The 17,072-nt window shown below is 48.6% G+C and overlaps 1 protein-coding gene across 6 annotated transcripts in view; it reads right to left on the reverse strand.

Moving 5' to 3' along the window:
• Nucleotides 1-710: 710 nt before the first annotated feature.
• The window catches only part of ACIN1 (apoptotic chromatin condensation inducer 1), a 36,880-nt gene continuing 20,518 nt past the window's right edge, over nt 711-17,072 (reverse strand). For 2 of the 6 annotated variants that reach the window (XM_011990657.1, XM_011990655.1), the window contains 11 exons: nt 10,966-11,107; nt 7,444-7,486; nt 5,785-5,918; nt 5,535-5,687; nt 4,871-5,012; nt 4,461-4,606; nt 3,945-4,052; nt 3,697-3,804; nt 3,148-3,472; nt 2,934-3,034; nt 711-1,618 (listed from right to left, as the gene is read on the reverse strand). In XM_011990657.1, coding sequence (XP_011846047.1) covers nt 1,292-1,618; nt 2,934-3,034; nt 3,148-3,472; nt 3,697-3,804; nt 3,945-4,052; nt 4,461-4,606; nt 4,871-5,012; nt 5,535-5,687; nt 5,785-5,918; nt 7,444-7,486; nt 10,966-11,107 — 1,729 coding nt within the window. In that variant the 3' untranslated portion in view covers nt 711-1,291. Of the gene's footprint in view, nt 1,619-2,933; nt 3,035-3,147; nt 3,473-3,696; nt 3,805-3,944; nt 4,053-4,460; nt 4,607-4,870; nt 5,013-5,534; nt 5,688-5,784; nt 5,919-7,443; nt 7,487-10,965; nt 11,108-12,577; nt 13,025-17,072 lie in introns of those variants that run through there. The other 4 variants (XM_011990660.1, XM_011990658.1, XM_011990659.1 and 1 more) reach the window with 4 other exon arrangements.

The following is a 17,072-nucleotide window of genomic DNA, read 5'->3' on the forward strand; positions in this document are numbered from 1 at the left end:
GAAGCTGCCAGCCTGCCGCCCGCAGCGGACAACGGGTGAGCGCACTGTGAGGTGGGGAATTCCGAGCCCACTGCGGAGAGACCCGGCTCCGGGCTCCGGGCTCCCGGTTCCTGGCTGGCTTTTGGGACTGATGTGGATTCCATCTGCAAGGCGGTGGCGTTTTGAGAGCCCGTGCAGAGCACGGTAGCAGGTCAGCTGGGGAACACTTAAGGACGGCCTAAGGGTCCAGAGAGTCTGAGGCCCGGGCCCAGGGAGCGGTTCGGGGACAGAGGCACGACATCGGCGGGAGGGCGGAGGCGGGCAGTAGAGCCCTTTTTGGGAAGCTCGGTGACAGGGGCCAACAGAGCGAGGAGCTGCTGCCCCCTGGCGGCAGTTGTGGGAAACACCAAGGTGGCAGGCAGGTGACCAAATCCGATTTAACCGTGCGCAGGACCATGAACCAGAGGAGAACCCACCCTCCTAGCCCTGCTGGGGTGTCGCCACGGACACAGGTTGCCCCATTTCCCAGTGGGGCCTTCCCAAATGAGGAAGGTCCACAGCTTTGGGCTGGTCACGGCCAAGGCAGGGGATGGAAAACAGTGGGAAGTTCCTGTTTCAGTAAGCAGGAAGCAGTCAGCCTAAAGGAACACATGGTATGGGAGCAACTCCTACTCCAGGCTACAGATATCCACAGTGTGGCTTAACCTGCCCAACGAAAGCCACTCACACAGTTTAAAACTAAGTCAGATTTTTATTTTTTTTCCATAGACCACATCATTTAATAATAAAAAAAATAAAAATAAAAATTGAACAAAAGGAAAAGGTGGATATAAAGTGGAACCTGTGGGAAAGAGACAAGGGCTGCAGGACAGAAGAGACTGGGAACTGCAGGGGCCCTGGGACTCAGGAGGAGATGCTGATTCAGCTCATAGGTGACCCAGTCCTGGCCCCGGCTGTTCCCAAGAGAAGGCTGTTAAGTACCCAGGGAGGTGGTAAGCAGGATGGAGGAAAAATCAGAGGACTAGGGCACCTGGCTGTTCCCCATCTCTGGCCAACCGCCTCCTTGCCTAACCTAGCTCTTGCCTCTCAGACTTAATGGGAAATGAGAGGGAGGGGAGGGCTGTCCCAAGAGATAGGTTAAGGGGGTGTGTTTGGGGGGAAAGGATGGCCACCGTTCCATTTGGTATGTACGTAGGGGTAGGTGGTGTGAAAGACCCTTGGCTCCAGGGTGGTGGAGACTGTGCCTATCCCTCTGTGGCCGTAACCCCCTGGGGCCGAGTGGCTGGTACCTGCAGCTCTAGTGTTTTCCCCGCTAGCGGCGCCCACCCCGGTCCCGCACAGGTGTGCTCCGACTCCGGCTTCTGCTGTGCCGCTTGGTGTCCCTGCGATCCCTTTCCCTGCCTCGTTCTCGGTCCCTTTCCCTATCCCGATCTCGGTCCCCCCTGTCCCGCTCTCTTTCTCTCTCTCTCTCCCTGTCCCTCTCCCGACTGTGCTCCCGACGTTTCTCTCGCTCCAGCTGTCGGTTCCGTTCACGCTCGGCTTCCTTCTCCCGCTCCTTTTGCTCTTCTTCTTCTTGCTCCTTTCGCCGCTTCTCCCGCTCCTTGGCCCGTTCGGCCCGCTCTGCCTCCTTCTGAACGATCTGCAGCCAGGTAGGAAAGGCACAGAGTAGGCAGCTCAGTCCTGGTCACAGCCTCCATTTGTGCCTGGACCCCGCCTCCTAGCTCAGGATCAGCTTTTCAGTTAAGCAGGAAGGGTTTAGGGGTTCAGCAACTGCATCCTGTCTTTCTTAGAGCACCTTTCTCCAAGTTTCAGCCTTTTTTTTTTTTTCCTTCTTGAGACAGTCTTACTCTGTTGCCCAGGCGTGAGTAACAGAGTTACTGGCTGGAGTGCAGTGGTGCTATCTCGGCTCACTGCAACCTCTGACTCCCAGGTTCAAACGATTCTCCCGCCTCAGCCTCCCTAGTAGCTGGGATTACAGGTGTCTGCCACCATGCCCCACTAAGTTTTGCTATTTTTAGTAGAGATGGGGTTTCACCATGTTGGCCAGGCTGGTATCAAACTCCTGACCTCAGGTGATCCACCCACCTCAGCTTCCCAAAGTGCTGGGATTACACGCGTGAGCCACCACACCTGGCCACCATGTTTCAACTTTTAGACACACTGACAGGTACTGGCACCACCCATGCCTGGCCCTTGGTGTTTCCCTAGCTCCCTACCATCAGCATAGATGTGAACAAATCTTTTTTGAGTAGCATAAGCCTAAAATTCCTAAAAGGCCTGTTACTAAGAAACTAAATTAAAAATGCAAAAACTCTTAAAAAGCAGGGAAATGAATTTATAAAACACAATTTCTCAGCTAAATAGAGTCAAGTTCTTTTTTTTATTATTGTCCAAGACAGAGTTTTGTTCTTGTTGCCCAGGCTGGAGTGCAATGGCACAATCTTTGCTCACTGCAAGCTCCGCCTCCTGGGTTCAAGCAATTCTCCTCCTCAGCCTCCCAAGAAGCTGGGATTATAGGCACCTGCAACCGCGCCTGGCTAATTTTTGTATTTTTAGTAGAGACAGGGTTTCCATGTTGGCCAGCCTGGTCTGGAACTCCTGACCTGAGGTGATTCACCCAACTTAGCCTCCCAAAGTGCTCGCATTACAGGCGTGAGCCACCACACACTGCCTAAAATCAAGTTCTAAGAAGCTTGGTTGGCGGCACAGCCAGCTTCCCAGACATCCACAAACCTCAGCTGCTGTGTGTCCATCATTACCCTCCTTGGTCTGGTTTCTCTATGGTATACCAATTAACTGAAAACTGCCTTTTTGTGATGCTTAGTTTTTTCCCCTTTAGCCTAAAGCTAGTAAGTACTTGGGCCAACTCACTCCCACAGTCACATGAATCTCCCCTCACCCTGACCTCAAGCCTCGGTGCCACTAGGGAGCAGGGCACCAAGGAGAGCACTCACCTGGCTGTCAGTTAGTGGGAGCCAATAGATGCAGGGAGCTGCCTTGGTCTTTCGGAAAAGGTCATCCAGCAGCTTGGCAGGTGGTTCCTCCTGGGCTTTCTCTGAGGTAGAAAAAAGTGAACCAGATTTGATGCATCTGACCCTCTGTCCCATCCCATCTGGGTCCCTTTCCCACCTACTAGTGGGTATGCGTACCCCATAGCTAAGTACCTACCTTTCTTCTCACTCTTCTTTTCTTTAGACTTTGCGCGTTCCTTGCGGCGGCGGTCACGGGACCTTGATCGGGAACGGGGCCCTTCCCGAACTTTGTCCCGATCCCATTCACGCTCTGATCGAGTCCGCTCCCGCCGCTCCATTTCCCGTTCCCGCTCTGCCCACTGTTCCCGCACTGCCCGTTCCTGCTCCCGCTGCTCTGCCCGGGGGTGCTGTGGTGGCTGGACTGGGGGTGGGGGTGGGGGGTGCAGGGGCCGTGGTATCCCCTGCTCCTCTGTCTTAGTTTCAGAGGGACGGTCCACCAAGAGGCCTCGGTGATAATCCAGCTGTGGGGAGAGGAGGGACAAGGACAGTCAGGATAGAGGTGGTATCACTCCCACTCAAGGAGCCCAGGTACCACTTTGAAGCCCCATGGTACAATTAAAGGAACCAAAGCCAGGGAAGAACAGGAAAGAACAGAATCTCAAGGTCTGGCAGGGATCTCTGCTGAAATCTAGCAGCGAATGGCTTCCCCAGCCCCTCCCCTCCTTCCTCTCCCTAGGTTTCTTACCTCATCTTGCTCGGCATAGTCAGCACAAAGGAATTTGGGATTGGACTGGGGCCATTTGACCCCATGCAGAGCTGTGCGGGTGGCAACAGCTTCCTCTACTGTTGAGTACTGGTGGAGGAAGGGAGAAGATGGAGGGTCACAGTGTGTCTGCAACCCTTCCCACTTGCTGCAACACCCTTAAACCTGCCCACACTGGTCACAAAAGGAAATATATGCCATGACCTATAGAATCAGCTTCTTCCCCTCACCGTTACAAAGCAATGAGATTTGATCTTGTCAATCCAGAAGGCCTCTTCCACCAAGGTTCCTGTGCGCCCCAACAACTCCTTTAGCTGGCCTAAAGTGAAAGGACGGACCTGCCAATGAAAATAGACTTTCAGGGTCTTGAAGAAGGCAAGACCACCACCCATACAGCCAATCTTTAGATTTCCCAAGCTGCTGTCACAGGACTATAGTTTCAAGGTTTGGGTGAGGGCAGAGAGTTTAGGAATCTTGCAGTAAGAATGTGAGAAGAGTGGTGGTGCTTCCCAGCACTGAGACATTGTATACGAGGCCCTCTGCAAGTCCTCAAAACAACCCTGCAGGGCGACAGCTTTTCCCCTTCATTTTTAGATGGGTAAATAGGTTAAGTAACTCACTCAAGATCAGTGGGTAACTTAATCTATTGGTAGACCAGTTCAACTATGAGTGGAACCTAAGAAGCGTAAGCCTAAAGCTCAAACTTAACCACTAAGCCAGCTGGGATGTGAGAAACAATGACTTACCAAATTGGAGATATGGACAATGTTGCTAATCTTGCCCCGGGGTGGGGAGGGCACCTGGGCAGTTCGGACTGGGTCATCAATTGTAATGGAAACTCCGGACTTTTGCTGGCTAATGGAACGTCGAGTTAAGGTATCTCCTAAAGTCACTATGAAGAAGACCACAAGAACAGCTTTTGGTAGGAAGCAATACTGGCTTGTTTCACTTTCAATATAACTATCACGGTTCCCTTTCTTTTATACCAAGTAGCCACTCCTTCATCTAAACGTGTAGAGCACCTATAATCTGCAAAGTACTGTGCTAGGCTAACCTCATCATGGAGATTCAAAGATTAAACAGAGTAAAATCTGGCCCTCAAGTAGCTTACTTCATATGTAGGAGAAAGATATGATATATGAAAAGCGTCACTCACCTTTCTTTACTTCATGCTCTGCAGGTGGGGGCAAGGCCACCTCTACTGACACCTGGGGAGGTACAGGAGGTTCTGCTTCAGGTTCCTTCTCTTCTTCCTCTTCTTCCCTTTGCCCATTCTCCTGGCCCTCTGCAGGTACTACCTATCAAGAGAACACAGCAGGTCTGTTAAACACCAAACTGGCATATTCTTTTCAGCCTCTGGTTCCCTGGTGAGAGCAGCAGTCAACTTAGCATGTTCCTTCTGCTAGGGGTATTTCATTATCCAGCTCACCTCTACTAGATCCTGGGATTGTTAGTACCTCAACTTTGCCTTGAGGAAAACTAAGGCAGGAGTTGGTAAATTTTTTTCTGTAGAGCAAAGCAGTACTTCAGGTTTTGCAGGCCACATAGTCTGTTGCAACTACTCAACTCCAGTGATGTTGTAGTGAACAAACAGCCACAGACAAAAGTGAATGAACTGGTGTGGTTGTGTTCCAATAAAACTTTATTTATAACAGGTAGCCAGCTGGATTTGGTAGTCTGACCCCTGAAAGTGTCAATCAACCCAACCCTCTGCACAGACAGGAAAGTTCCCTCCAAAGACTTTATCTCAGCTCCTCAGCTGGCTGCTCTGCATCTACTGCTCCCACCTTCCTCCTGACACTGGGGTGCAGAAGCCTTACCTGAGTGACTGTCCGGCATATTTTCAGCCCCTTGTCATGGGTCCCATCATCGCCATTACGCTCTGTCTCATCCTCAGAGATGCGAGAGTCATCAGCATGAAGATCCACAACAGCCTCCTGCCCCGCCAGGGGTTTGATGTCGGGGATGAGGCTCTGGGACACAGATACCCCCCACCCCGTTACACTGGGCCCATGTCTACTCCCACCTTAACAGGTCTCATCCTCCCTTCCCTGGCTCCTCCCACCTCACCTTGAGTGATTCAGTGGTGATACTGATGGAAGGTTTCTTCTGTGTGGTGGCTGTGCTGGCTCCCCAACGTCGTTTCCGACCAGGCTGGCCCCCCTCTGTGTCACTGTTTCCAGCTGGCACCCCCTTGGTAGCTGCTGTCCCCAAGAAATAGACCCAACAGTTAGATGGTCTCAGGACCTCTGCTAGTTCAAACCATAATACCTACAGGTTACCCCTGGCTGGAGTTTTGGAGGTTAAAGAAATCAGTGTGTGGGTGTGGTGACTCACGCATGTAATGCCAACACTTTGGGAGGCTGAGGCGGGTGGATCATGAGGTCAGGAGACCAGCCTGACCAACGTGGTGAAACCCCATCTCTACTAAAAATACAAAAATTAGCCGGGCGTTGTGGCGCACGCCTGTAATCTCAGCTACTCAGGGCGCTGAGGCAGGAGAATTGCTTGAACCTGGGAGGTGGAGGTTGCAGTGAGCCGAGATTGTGCCACTGACTGCACTCCAGCCTGGCAACAGAGCAAGCCTCCGTCTTAAAGAAAAAAAAAAAAAAAAAAAAAAAAAAGAAAAGAAAAGAAATCACATTTGGGAACTGGGAAACCATGGCTTCAGACTGAACACTAAAAGGGCTGAGGTCCCTTCCTGATAGAAACTACTGATCTAAAAGCAGTAAGGGAGGGGTAGCTAGTATAATGAGCTGTTTAAACTTTTAATGGTAGACAGTAGTATCTTAAGTAGTGTGGAAGAAAAACTGAGAAGGACATGTGAATGCAGAAGAAACAAGAACACTACGTGATACTAACATCTAAGCAGAACTAAGATCATGATGGGATCTGGTCTTCCTTTAATTTTCACACCACAGATTGATATTTAAGTTATAAACATCTATTATACTTTTGTAATCTAGAGTTCCTCATTGGGGAAAATGTTAAAATTGTTAACTGTTTGAGGTGTGGGGCACTTTCATTTCCTCGGGTGCGCTCTTAGAATAACCCGTAAACAAGGTCAAGCGCGATGACTCACGCCTGTAATCCCAACACTTTGGGAGACGAGGCAGGCAGATCACGAGGTCAGGAGTTCAAGACCAGCCTGGCCAACATGATGAAATCCCATCTCTATTAAAAATACAAAAATTAGTTGGGCATGGTGGCACGTGCCTCTAATCCCAGCTACTGAGGAGGCTGAGGAGAACTGCTTGAACTGGGACCTGGGAGGCGGAGGTTGCAGTGAGCCAAGATTGTACCACTGCACTCCAGCCTGGACTACTATAGAGGAAGACTCCGTCTCAAAAACAACAACAACAACAAAACCCAGAATAATTCATAAACTGCTAAGCATTACATAGGAGTCCTTGAAACTCATTCGTTGTTGAGTATTCACGTATCTGAAAGAATAAATGCCTCTAAGGCTAAATGGGACATGGTCTCAGACACCTCATAGTGTATCTCATTAAAATGTGACTAGAGAAATATGATGGAGATTGTCTCAAGCTTTGAATTTCAAAATGAAACCCTACATAGGAAAGGATTCAGATTTGCTAGGCACAAGGGGTGGGGCAGGAGGGAGCGACCCAAGAATGCCATTGAGAATGAAAATCTGGTTCTCAATGAATGCTGATTTTTATGGTATGGTATTCTTGACTTTTATCAGGGACTTGGGGCTAGACTTACAGACAACGGAGATCTTCCTCTTGAATGATTTGGGCAGCGAGCTCTGTATAAAGAAGAAAAAGGGAAAAAAAGAGAAAGAGAGACACCCCACAGAGAGGGGGGAAGGAGGTTAGATGGGGCAGTCTTAGAATAGCCTCCAAAGACACAGAGAGAGTGAGAGAGAGAGACAGAGAGAGACACAGAGACAGACAGAGACCAAAACAGAAGCGGCAAACGGCAAAAACGAAGCAGAATCAATGCAAGTTAGAGAAAAAAAAAAAAACAAAAAACTAAACATCAGAGCAGGGAAAAGTCATCTACTCCGTATCACACCTGTGTATTAGCTTAACCAGAAATAAGCTAGAAGAGGAATTCAGTAGCCTCTCAGCCCCTTAAAGATGTTGGTCATGCCCTCTCTTTCACTGTCTGAATCGAGAGGACACCAAGTCAAACAAACTGTGCCCCAAACTGGGTCATCTAGTCCTCCCGGATCCTTCCTTGCTAACTGGAGGAAACAAGGAAAACCAACTTTGGATGGCAACTTTAACAAGGTAACCCTCCTTTCTTCAATGGCCAGACTGATGCCCAATGACAATGGCTTTGAGATGCCTGGACAGCAGACCGTCATGTCAAGGCTGCCCAGACCCCCACCACACTGTGGAAAAGGGCAGCACTAGACCCACTGGAGATGAGGCTCTTGAGCCAAGTGCTAGCAAAAAGAACTTAAAGGTGTCTTTGGCAAAGGAAGGTTTTTATGAAGGGCAGACTGTCCCCAAGGAGATTCTTAAGACTTTCCAGCCACCTCAGGGAGCTTCAGCAGAGTCTTACTGTTTCCTCTGCAACCAGGGCTCAAGCCTTAGAGGCCCTGCCAAGGACCAGAAGACATCTTTGGGACAAGTTTCTACCCCAAACACTCAGTGGGTGAATGACGAAAGACTATGGAGAGGGGGGAAAAAAAAGCAAGAGAAAAAGGGAATAGAGTATTTTTAAATGTAGGTGCTTATTTCTGGAAAAACTAAGACCTCTCTACCACTCTTCTAAAGGGTAGGGCAGAAACCTCGTGATGAAATCCCTTTCCCATCCACCCCCGCCCCCAGCCCCGTTTGTGTCGTCTAACCAAGTCTCCTTGGTCTCTGTTAAGGGCCAGCCTGACCCCTAGCTGGGCCGCTCTCGATGGGTAAGTTAGTGAGGAGGGAAAAAAAAAAAAAAAAAAAAAAAAGTCTTAATTAAAACAGGAAAAACATGAACCAAATAAATAAATAAAAGAAATCAGAAAAAATAAAGATATAGAAAAAATAAAATAAAATATTAAAAAAAGAAGAAGAAAATAAAGAAGAAAATAAACTAGGAATATGACAAATGTTCCAGGTACCATCTCACACCTGGGATCTTCAGTTCAGCCAATCGCACCTCACTGTGTACTGTATCTAGTCAACCGCCGGTCCAATCAGAATGAGCCCTCCCTGCTAGGCGCTGTGCAATTGGTGGGGGGTTGGGTTGGCAAAAAAGGTGGGCGCACGGCGTGGTAGTCAGCACGGCACTGCCAGAGTCCTCCCAGGGGCGCAGGGGGGGCGGGAGGGAAACGTGTGGGGGGACGCTGCCCAGTTTCCATGATGTCAAGACAGTTCACTGGCGGTGGCCAGGCTCAGCGAGGGACAGAGGGGGAAAAGGGGCAGAGACATCAGTCCTGGCCCTGTAGGGACATCATCTTGCAGTCCCTGATGAGATGGCCTGTGAGTAGCAGGAATGATCCTTGCCTTTTATCGTGAGAGGCAGGCAGGACCCATGTCCACCAGTGGCAAGCTGCAGCAATACCACCACCCAATACTTGGAATCCAGGTGATGACTCCAGAGTCCCTTTCTCCTCTGCCTGTAACTGGGGAGGGGGTCCTCTCACCGAGTGGGATCATGGAGCCTCTGATGAAGGTAGCCTGGGGGTAGTAGGTGAATATCCCCCGGACCTGGCACACATTCAGCAGCAAGGTCAGAATACTTCTCTTCGGAGAGTTGTGGCTGGCATCTCCTCAGGGACTCCAGCTGAGACAGTGGTTCCAGTCAGGTGGATGAAATGAGTCCCTGCCTCCAGGGATGGAGGAGAAGTTGGAGCAACCAACATGCTGCCCTTCACCATGGACAACAGGGACCAAAGGAAAGTCCATCTGATGAGCAAGTGGTGATACATGGGCTGGGCTGTCATCAGCATTAAATCCCCAGGGGCTCAGACCCTAGACTCCTCTGCACGGTTCCTAGTCGTCACAGCTTAAGTAGAGGGTCCCACTCAGTGTTTTACAGCATGGCACTGCGATCACAAACTTTAGGAGGTCTTGGTGCCCTAGACGGGGATCCCAACAGTCTGTAGCAAACAAGGCAACCCACAGTCCTCAAAAGGGCAAGGGCATGTGGGCAGGCGCCCCAGCACTGGCACAAGCTCTTCTTGGGGTGTCCCAAGTAGGGAGATGATGCAAGTCCACCCCTTTCCAAATGTTTTTTGCTTGCTCAATACAAGTCTCTCCAGAACAGTGTTCTTCTTGGCCCCCTGATGTAAGCGAGACAGGGAGGCAAAAGGGGGCCCATCACAGGAGCCCATATACATGCCCCCCTCTGGCCAAGACACCTGGATAGCAGACTTGGCTCTGATTGGGCAGCTCAGTAGCAGCGGGTGGGTCCAGAGGAAGAGGCGGCATCAGCGATTGGCCAGTTGGGCAGGGTTATATTTTACGGGCGGATTACCGTACATGAGGTACTTGGACAAAGTTTTACGGGGAAGAAGGACCTTGTAATAAATAATATTCTGCACATCAAATCACTTTCACCGGCCCCCACCCCCGCAACACACACCAGAAAAAGGCTACACACACAACAGTCCCTCCCACCCTGTTACCCGCTCCTAAACCCAGCTCATTCTTTCTCAATTACTTTAAGAGCCAAGAAGACTTCGCTGGCTCTGATGGGGGAAGCCCCCTGAATTGGGTGCAGGACACAAGATAACATATGCCAAAAAAGGAGGTAGAGGGGTCACAGATAACTGAGAAGGGGCCTTCTGGATCACAAGTGCTGGCTTCTAAGTAGCTACATCTCTGCAATGAGACCACTGGGGGGCAGAGGAGGAACAAAAATTTCTCAGCATGGCTGGTCTTGTGAGAACCATCAATGTCCACTAGATGGCGTTGGGCTCCATCAGGCTTTTAAAAAGGAGGGAAAGCTAAAGGAGTTACCACCAGAAGCTTGGGAAGACAGCAGGAAAAGCTGAACATAAATCTTAGATAAAGGGCCATTATCAGACTTTCCAGTTCGTTACAAACATCTAGAATCTGGGCACTACTTCCCCAACAAGGAAAGGAAAATGAATGACCCCTGTCCCCATCACAAGAGGTCTCCCTTGCTAAACCAGCGAATTCTCCCTTGGCCCTATTCTGATCCAAGTCCCTGCCTCATCTTTCCTTTAAGTTAACCCACTGTGTAAGAGGGATCACTAGAGTGGTCTACTCTTTCCCTTAGGTCCATTCCTGCCCACCCACCCCAACAGGTGGCTTGGATGTTTACCTCTTTCTTCTCCTCATCTTCAACACTGCCCTCCGGGCGGTCATCATTGCTGACTTGGTCTGCAATAGGCATGGGAGGTTCTGGAACATCATTTTCAGGTCTGTTTTCACTTGTGTCCATGGTCACTTCCTCCTTCTCCTCACTGACAGGAGGGGGGGAGTGGTGGTGGGGGGGGGGCGCAGAAAAGAACCAAGGGGGAAGAGAGAGCAAGATGTTAGTTACTGGGTCAGGAAACCCCCATGCCTCCTCACTTGGGTGGGATTAGGAGGGCTGCTTTTCTGATCAAGGTTAGAGACCTTGTCCCAGTGGGAAAAGTGGGAAACAGATTTTCCTTGGGGAAAGAGCGTGGATCACAGCAACCACATCCACCCATTGCCCAGATGAGTTAAAGTTGTCATTTGCGGGGTTAGGACTGCAACTATTCTCAGGTAGTAACTCACCAGAGTACTCTTATATGAAGGGAGAAAAACCCTCCTCTGAAAATAGTCCCACGAAAGTGACTGTGATTTACCCACAACCCTGTGGCCTCAGTCTCCCTGGCCACACGCACCTTTATATAGCAAAATTGCATAAAAAACGAAGGGAAGCCTGATTCCCTTAAAAAGACAAGAAATGGCCACGGCTTTGGCAAAAAAGCCTGACCTGTGTTTAATCAACTGCTTAATAAGTAAAGGCCTGCTGACCCTCAGGATCTGGAGACACCAGCATGGAGAAAATGGTGGGGGTGGGGGCTGCAGGGAAGCAGGCCTGGTGAAGGTTCAAGCTTCAAGGACCCTCTCTCATTCAAAAGGAAAAATTAAAACTGCTGAATTGAGTATGAGAGCTCAGAGAAGATTAGGGCCACTTTTACCTGCTCAGAGGTGTAGAAACTGTTCCTACATTCGGCTTTCACCCAGTTTCTCCCACTCCCTCATTCCAAGAGATAAAGAGAGCAGGCCTCCTAGTCAGGACACACCCTCCCCCACACAGGCAGCTTCCCCCACGAACACCAAACCCACTCTCCCACTCTTAATCTCTCAAGTTAGCTCCCATTTCAGGCAAAGAATCCCAGAGATTCACTTCAGATAAACTATCTTTCCACCTTTGATTTCTGTCTTCATCTCCAACTTCTATGTCAAATCTCACCCCCTCTACCATCCAAACACCAAGCAAAAAAAATCAAATAAAGATGATCAGAGGCCTAAGGCTCAGGAGAGGGGAAACCAAGCCTTCCAGGCCGATAATCACCACCAGAAAAGTCAGCATTCCCAACAGGCTGACTGACACTCAGAGGTCAGAAGAACCTCCCTAGAGCAGTCAAGGAGGGATGCACTAGGGGGTTAGGGGGAGGGGAAAATCGGAACTGGGCCCCCAGCTAACAGGCCCCCACAGAAACACGAGATTGAACTGCTTACATCTAGAGAAAAGACTTATAAAAAAAAATATCTATTTCCCATATAGAAAGGGCAAATGGGGCCAATTAGAAACTGGGCAGGAAGGACAAAGGGGGAAAGCAGAATGACTGAAAACAAACCAAAACGAAAGACGGAATGAAAGCCATGAGGAAGAGAAGGAAGATGAGGCGAGCTAGAGCGGTGGGGAAAAGGCATACATGGAAATGTGAAGCTCTCACCCTTCTTTGCTTTCTGATAACATGATTTTTTTTCTCCCCCTGGAAGTGCTGTTTATCCCTTTCTGGAATGGAAGAAATAACAAAAACCAAACAAAAAAAATCCTAAAAAAAATAAAGAAAAAAAAAGCACACCTTCCTTGTCCCAAGATCCCACCACCTCCTCCCCAGCCACCCGATCCAGAGAGAGAAAATTGAGATGTAGCAACCGGGGATCCAAAAAATGGTAAATGGAAGGGGAGGTGGTGGTGGTGCGGGGAGGCTAAAACAGATCTGGCTTTTAAGAGATAAGCGTTAAGTCCTCACGGCAAACCCCGAGTTCGGCTGGATTGGTCTCTCTGGAGAAGGAGGAAGAGGGCCAGGCTGCTGGTAGTGGCTGGCTCTATTGTATTGGCGGAGCGGCAGCGATCAGCCGGAGACATGCAGGGGAGCCATCTTGCCACTTACCCAGCAGCCCGTGTGTGCGGATGGGGGAGGGCCTTGCTGCAGCAGGGGAGGGGAAAGAAAAGAGGGAGGGAGCTGAGTGAGCAAGGTTCTTATCCTTTGGCAGGCCACAGGGAGCTGACTGCCGGCTCCAGAGGCCTGGCCTTCTTTTCTCAGGTTACAGCAGCTACAGAGGCTTAACCCCGGAGGGCTGGGGTGCTCCCTCCTGGTCTTCCCAGGAGGCAGGGGAGGGGGCTGGGTGTAGGACATGTAAAGTTACAGCTGCTTGATTGGAAGATTCCAGAGAATAGAAGGCAGGCAAACAGTAGAGGTGGGAGTGAAAAAAGATTAAATAAAAGAACGATAAAACCCAAGTTGAAAAGTGATTAAAGAAGGATGGTAATGAAAGCTGGATACAGGGTAGGGCATGAGCAATGTTTTATGTGCCTACCACCCTCTATCCAGTAATCTAGGCATGGAACACTGAAACCAGACCAACCAGTCAGATGCTGCAGGTAGGGAGGTGGGATGGGAATTGTCACTATCCAATCACTACAGTAACTGGCTGCTCACCCCGGCAATGACCACGTGTTACTACTCCCAACATGTCCTTTTCCCAGGGATGGCGGAGGGAAGTGGATAAGCAAGGAGAGTTCTTTTTTCAATTACCAGTAGAAGCGGGGCGGGGGTGGTGTCTCTGAAGAGATGACAGACAACTTTGTTTTATAGAGTCTTTAATAAGGTCACCCTGCCCCAAGGTCCACTGGGGCCAGAAAAAGAAAGGATAAACAGGGCAAGGGGACCTTGGGTAGCTGAAGCTTGAAGGCCACTTCTTGAAGCAAGGGCTCCAAGGTGAGGCTCTAAAGCAGATAAGACAGTGAAGTGAGAGTGCTGCTATAAGGGGCGGGGGAGATCAGCTGGGCAGAAAGCGATTGGGAACTAAGCAGAAAATAGTCACCATGGGAATCTTCACTAGACCAAAGTGGGAAACATGCTAATAATTCAAAAAGTGCTCAGTAGATACTCAAAATGCTTATTTGCTGACTGCAGAGATGTTCCTTTTGTATCGTAGTGGCAGAAGTTTACACTAAGACAAACTTCTGAGAACCAAAGCTCAGTGTCTTGCGTAACATTTGAGTTTTTAGCTAGGAATGAAAATTTCTCCTGGCTGCTTAAAATCTTACACTTACAATGCCAGCTGCATGCTAAAGTGGCCATATTTATACATTACTTTAAATGTTTCCTTTCACATAGTGGTCCCTGTCTGCTCAGGGTAAGAGTGAAGCCTTTGGAGTCAGACTGGCCAGCCCCACTCTGTTGAAAGTTGTGTGATAGTAGGCAAGTTCCTGGTTCTGTGTATCTGTTTTGTAATCTGCAAAGTGGGCATAATAACAATACCTACTTCATGGAACAGTGTAACAAGTGTTAGCTTCTAAGAGTCTGGCTTGGAGGACACCCCAAGTGAAGGTACAGGTATATGTAAAATACATGCACACTTAATACGCCATTATCTCATTTGATGTCACCTCTGGGGCTTTGAGTTTCCTCAAAAGAGTAGACTGCTTGTTCTCCGAGGCAAAGCCATTTGGTGACTGGCATGACAGGTTTTCAGCAATGCCCTTATCACTCTGTATAATAACTGCTACTTTACCTGCCCCCCATCTCCACCTTGCATAATTCCTCAAGGATAGGGATTGCATCTCTTGGCCCCCTAGCCCAGGGCTTAACACAAAGTAATGTTCCCTATTTCTGAATTAGGGTGTCACTGTGGGTACCAAGTGGACACTTACTAAATGTTTGCTAACCTGAAAGTTTTCTTTTTGAAAAAAAATTTTTTTGGCCGGGCATGGTGGCTCACGCCTGTAATCCCAGCACTTTGGGATTTGGGAGGCTGAGGTGGGTGGATTACCAGCCTGACCAACATGGAGAAATCCCGTCTCTACTAAAAATACAACATTAATGAGGCGTGGCAGCGCATGCCTGTAATCCCAGCTACTCGGGAGGCTGAAGCAGGAGAATCGCTTGAACCCAGGATGCAGAGGTTGTGGTGAGCCGAGATCGTGCCATTACACTCCAGCCTGGGCAACAAGAGCAAAACTCCGTCTCAAAAAGAAGAAAAAAAATTTTAATAGAATCCCCCAAAGAATGTTACACCACAGAAAATGCTACCTTCGGCCATCCTCAAATAAAATGCTCCGTTTATCCACTGTCCTAAAATACTCTCAGCTGCTAATATGCCTCTCCAGAAGTGGTTGATTTTGAGAGATTTTGTTATTGAAAATTCCTTTTTTTTTTTTGAGACAGAGTCTCACTCTGTCACCCAGGCTAGAGTGCAGTGGAACGATCTCCGCTCACTGCAAGCTCCGCCTCCCGGGTTCACGCCATTCTCCTCTCTCAGCCTCCTGAGTAGCTGGGACTACAGGTGCCCGCCACCACACCAGGCTAATTTTTTGTATTTTTAGTAGAGACGGGGTTTTACTATATCAGCCAGGATGGTCTTGATCTCCTGACCTCGTGATCCGCCCGCCTTGGCCTCCCAAAGTGCTGGGATTACAGGCATGAGCCACCATGCCCAGCCAAAAATTCCTTTTTTTAAGAATAAGAATCTTACCACGCTCTCCTTTACCCTCTGAAGACACAGGAGGTGTGTGTTTTCTATTTCCCCATGATCTAGTCTGTGGGACCCAAGAATTCCAAACATTTTATTTTCAGACAATAATCAGGGCCGGGCGTGGTGGCTCACACCTGTAATATCAACACTTTGGGAGGCTGAGGCAGGAGGACTGCCTGAGGCCAGGAGTTTGAGACCAGCCTGGCCAACATGGTGAAACTCAATCTCTATTAAAAATACAAAAATTAGCTGGGTGTGACAGCCTGCGTCTGTAGTCCCAGCTACTCAGGAGGCTGAGGCATGATAATTGCTTGAACCCAGGAGGTGGAGGTTGCAGTGAGCAGAGATTGGGCCACTGCACTCCAGCCTGAGTGACAGAGTGACTCTGTCTCCAAAAAAAAAAAAAAAAAGAAAAAGAAAAAAGATAGAGGAATCCTTGAAACTGTCCCCCGCAAATGAATGGACTCTACCTACTTGCAGGACTAGTACCAAAGCCTTGATAACTATGTGTCAGAGCCCAACACAGCTTAACAGTCTGTGAAATTGCACAGAATCAGCAGTGGGGATATCTACCCATAATTAAACAGTACACAAAGCAGCCCAGAAGAAAACAATATGACTATTTGGAGGCTAATAATACCATATAACAATTCATATGTGAATATGAGATTCAGAGAAGCTAATGGAAAGGGAAATTCCTATAGCCATATATGTTGAAATTTTAGTTATTATAGAAAACTCATGAAGAGCTGAAAAACTGATGTGAACATTTAGTAAGAAACAGTGGGACTAGATACCCTCAGGAGCATACTGGTCCCAAGATAACCAAGAACAGTATGATTTTGGGGTATATTCCTTAGATAATTTCTCAGTGGAGCAAACTCTATTGATGACAACAAATTCTGCTTTTTAATGCATCATTTGGGATATTGGCATTGTATATCCCCTGAGGAGTATCAATTACACCATCATATTGGCTTAAAGAACCCTTACCTTCCTCCTACACAGGCAGAAGGACAAATATGCATTGTACCAAGAACCTAAAGCTGCTACTTCCTGCTAGGTCTGTGAATATACAGGAAGCTTGTATCGAGAGAAATCCAGGTCTGAATTAACTACAGCTGAATGATACAGCTGCCCACACAAACAAATCCCCTCTTTCCTTTCTTCCTCTGTTTTTTTTTTAAGTAAAAAGAGAATACCACTATTTTCTGCTATATAGGGACATTTTTGTTATATCCACAGGAGGCAGAAGACCAGAGTTTTGAACAGGGCTCAAGTGAAACAGGACTGAGGACCCTCAATTTCCTGCTCCAAGCAATGAAAAAGACACCTTACCTCATAAATTTAGAATTCCTCAGGCACAATCAGAATCAGAATGGATTTAACCAAACACAGCAAAAAAGTTAGTCAATCTCTTCCAAGTGGTGACAGGTCCTTGAAGTCTAATTTTTTTTTTTTTTT

Source organism: Mandrillus leucophaeus, unplaced genomic scaffold (genome assembly GCF_000951045.1).
Source record: "Mandrillus leucophaeus isolate KB7577 unplaced genomic scaffold, Mleu.le_1.0 Scaffold380, whole genome shotgun sequence".
Taxonomy (NCBI): Eukaryota; Metazoa; Chordata; class Mammalia; order Primates; family Cercopithecidae; genus Mandrillus; species Mandrillus leucophaeus.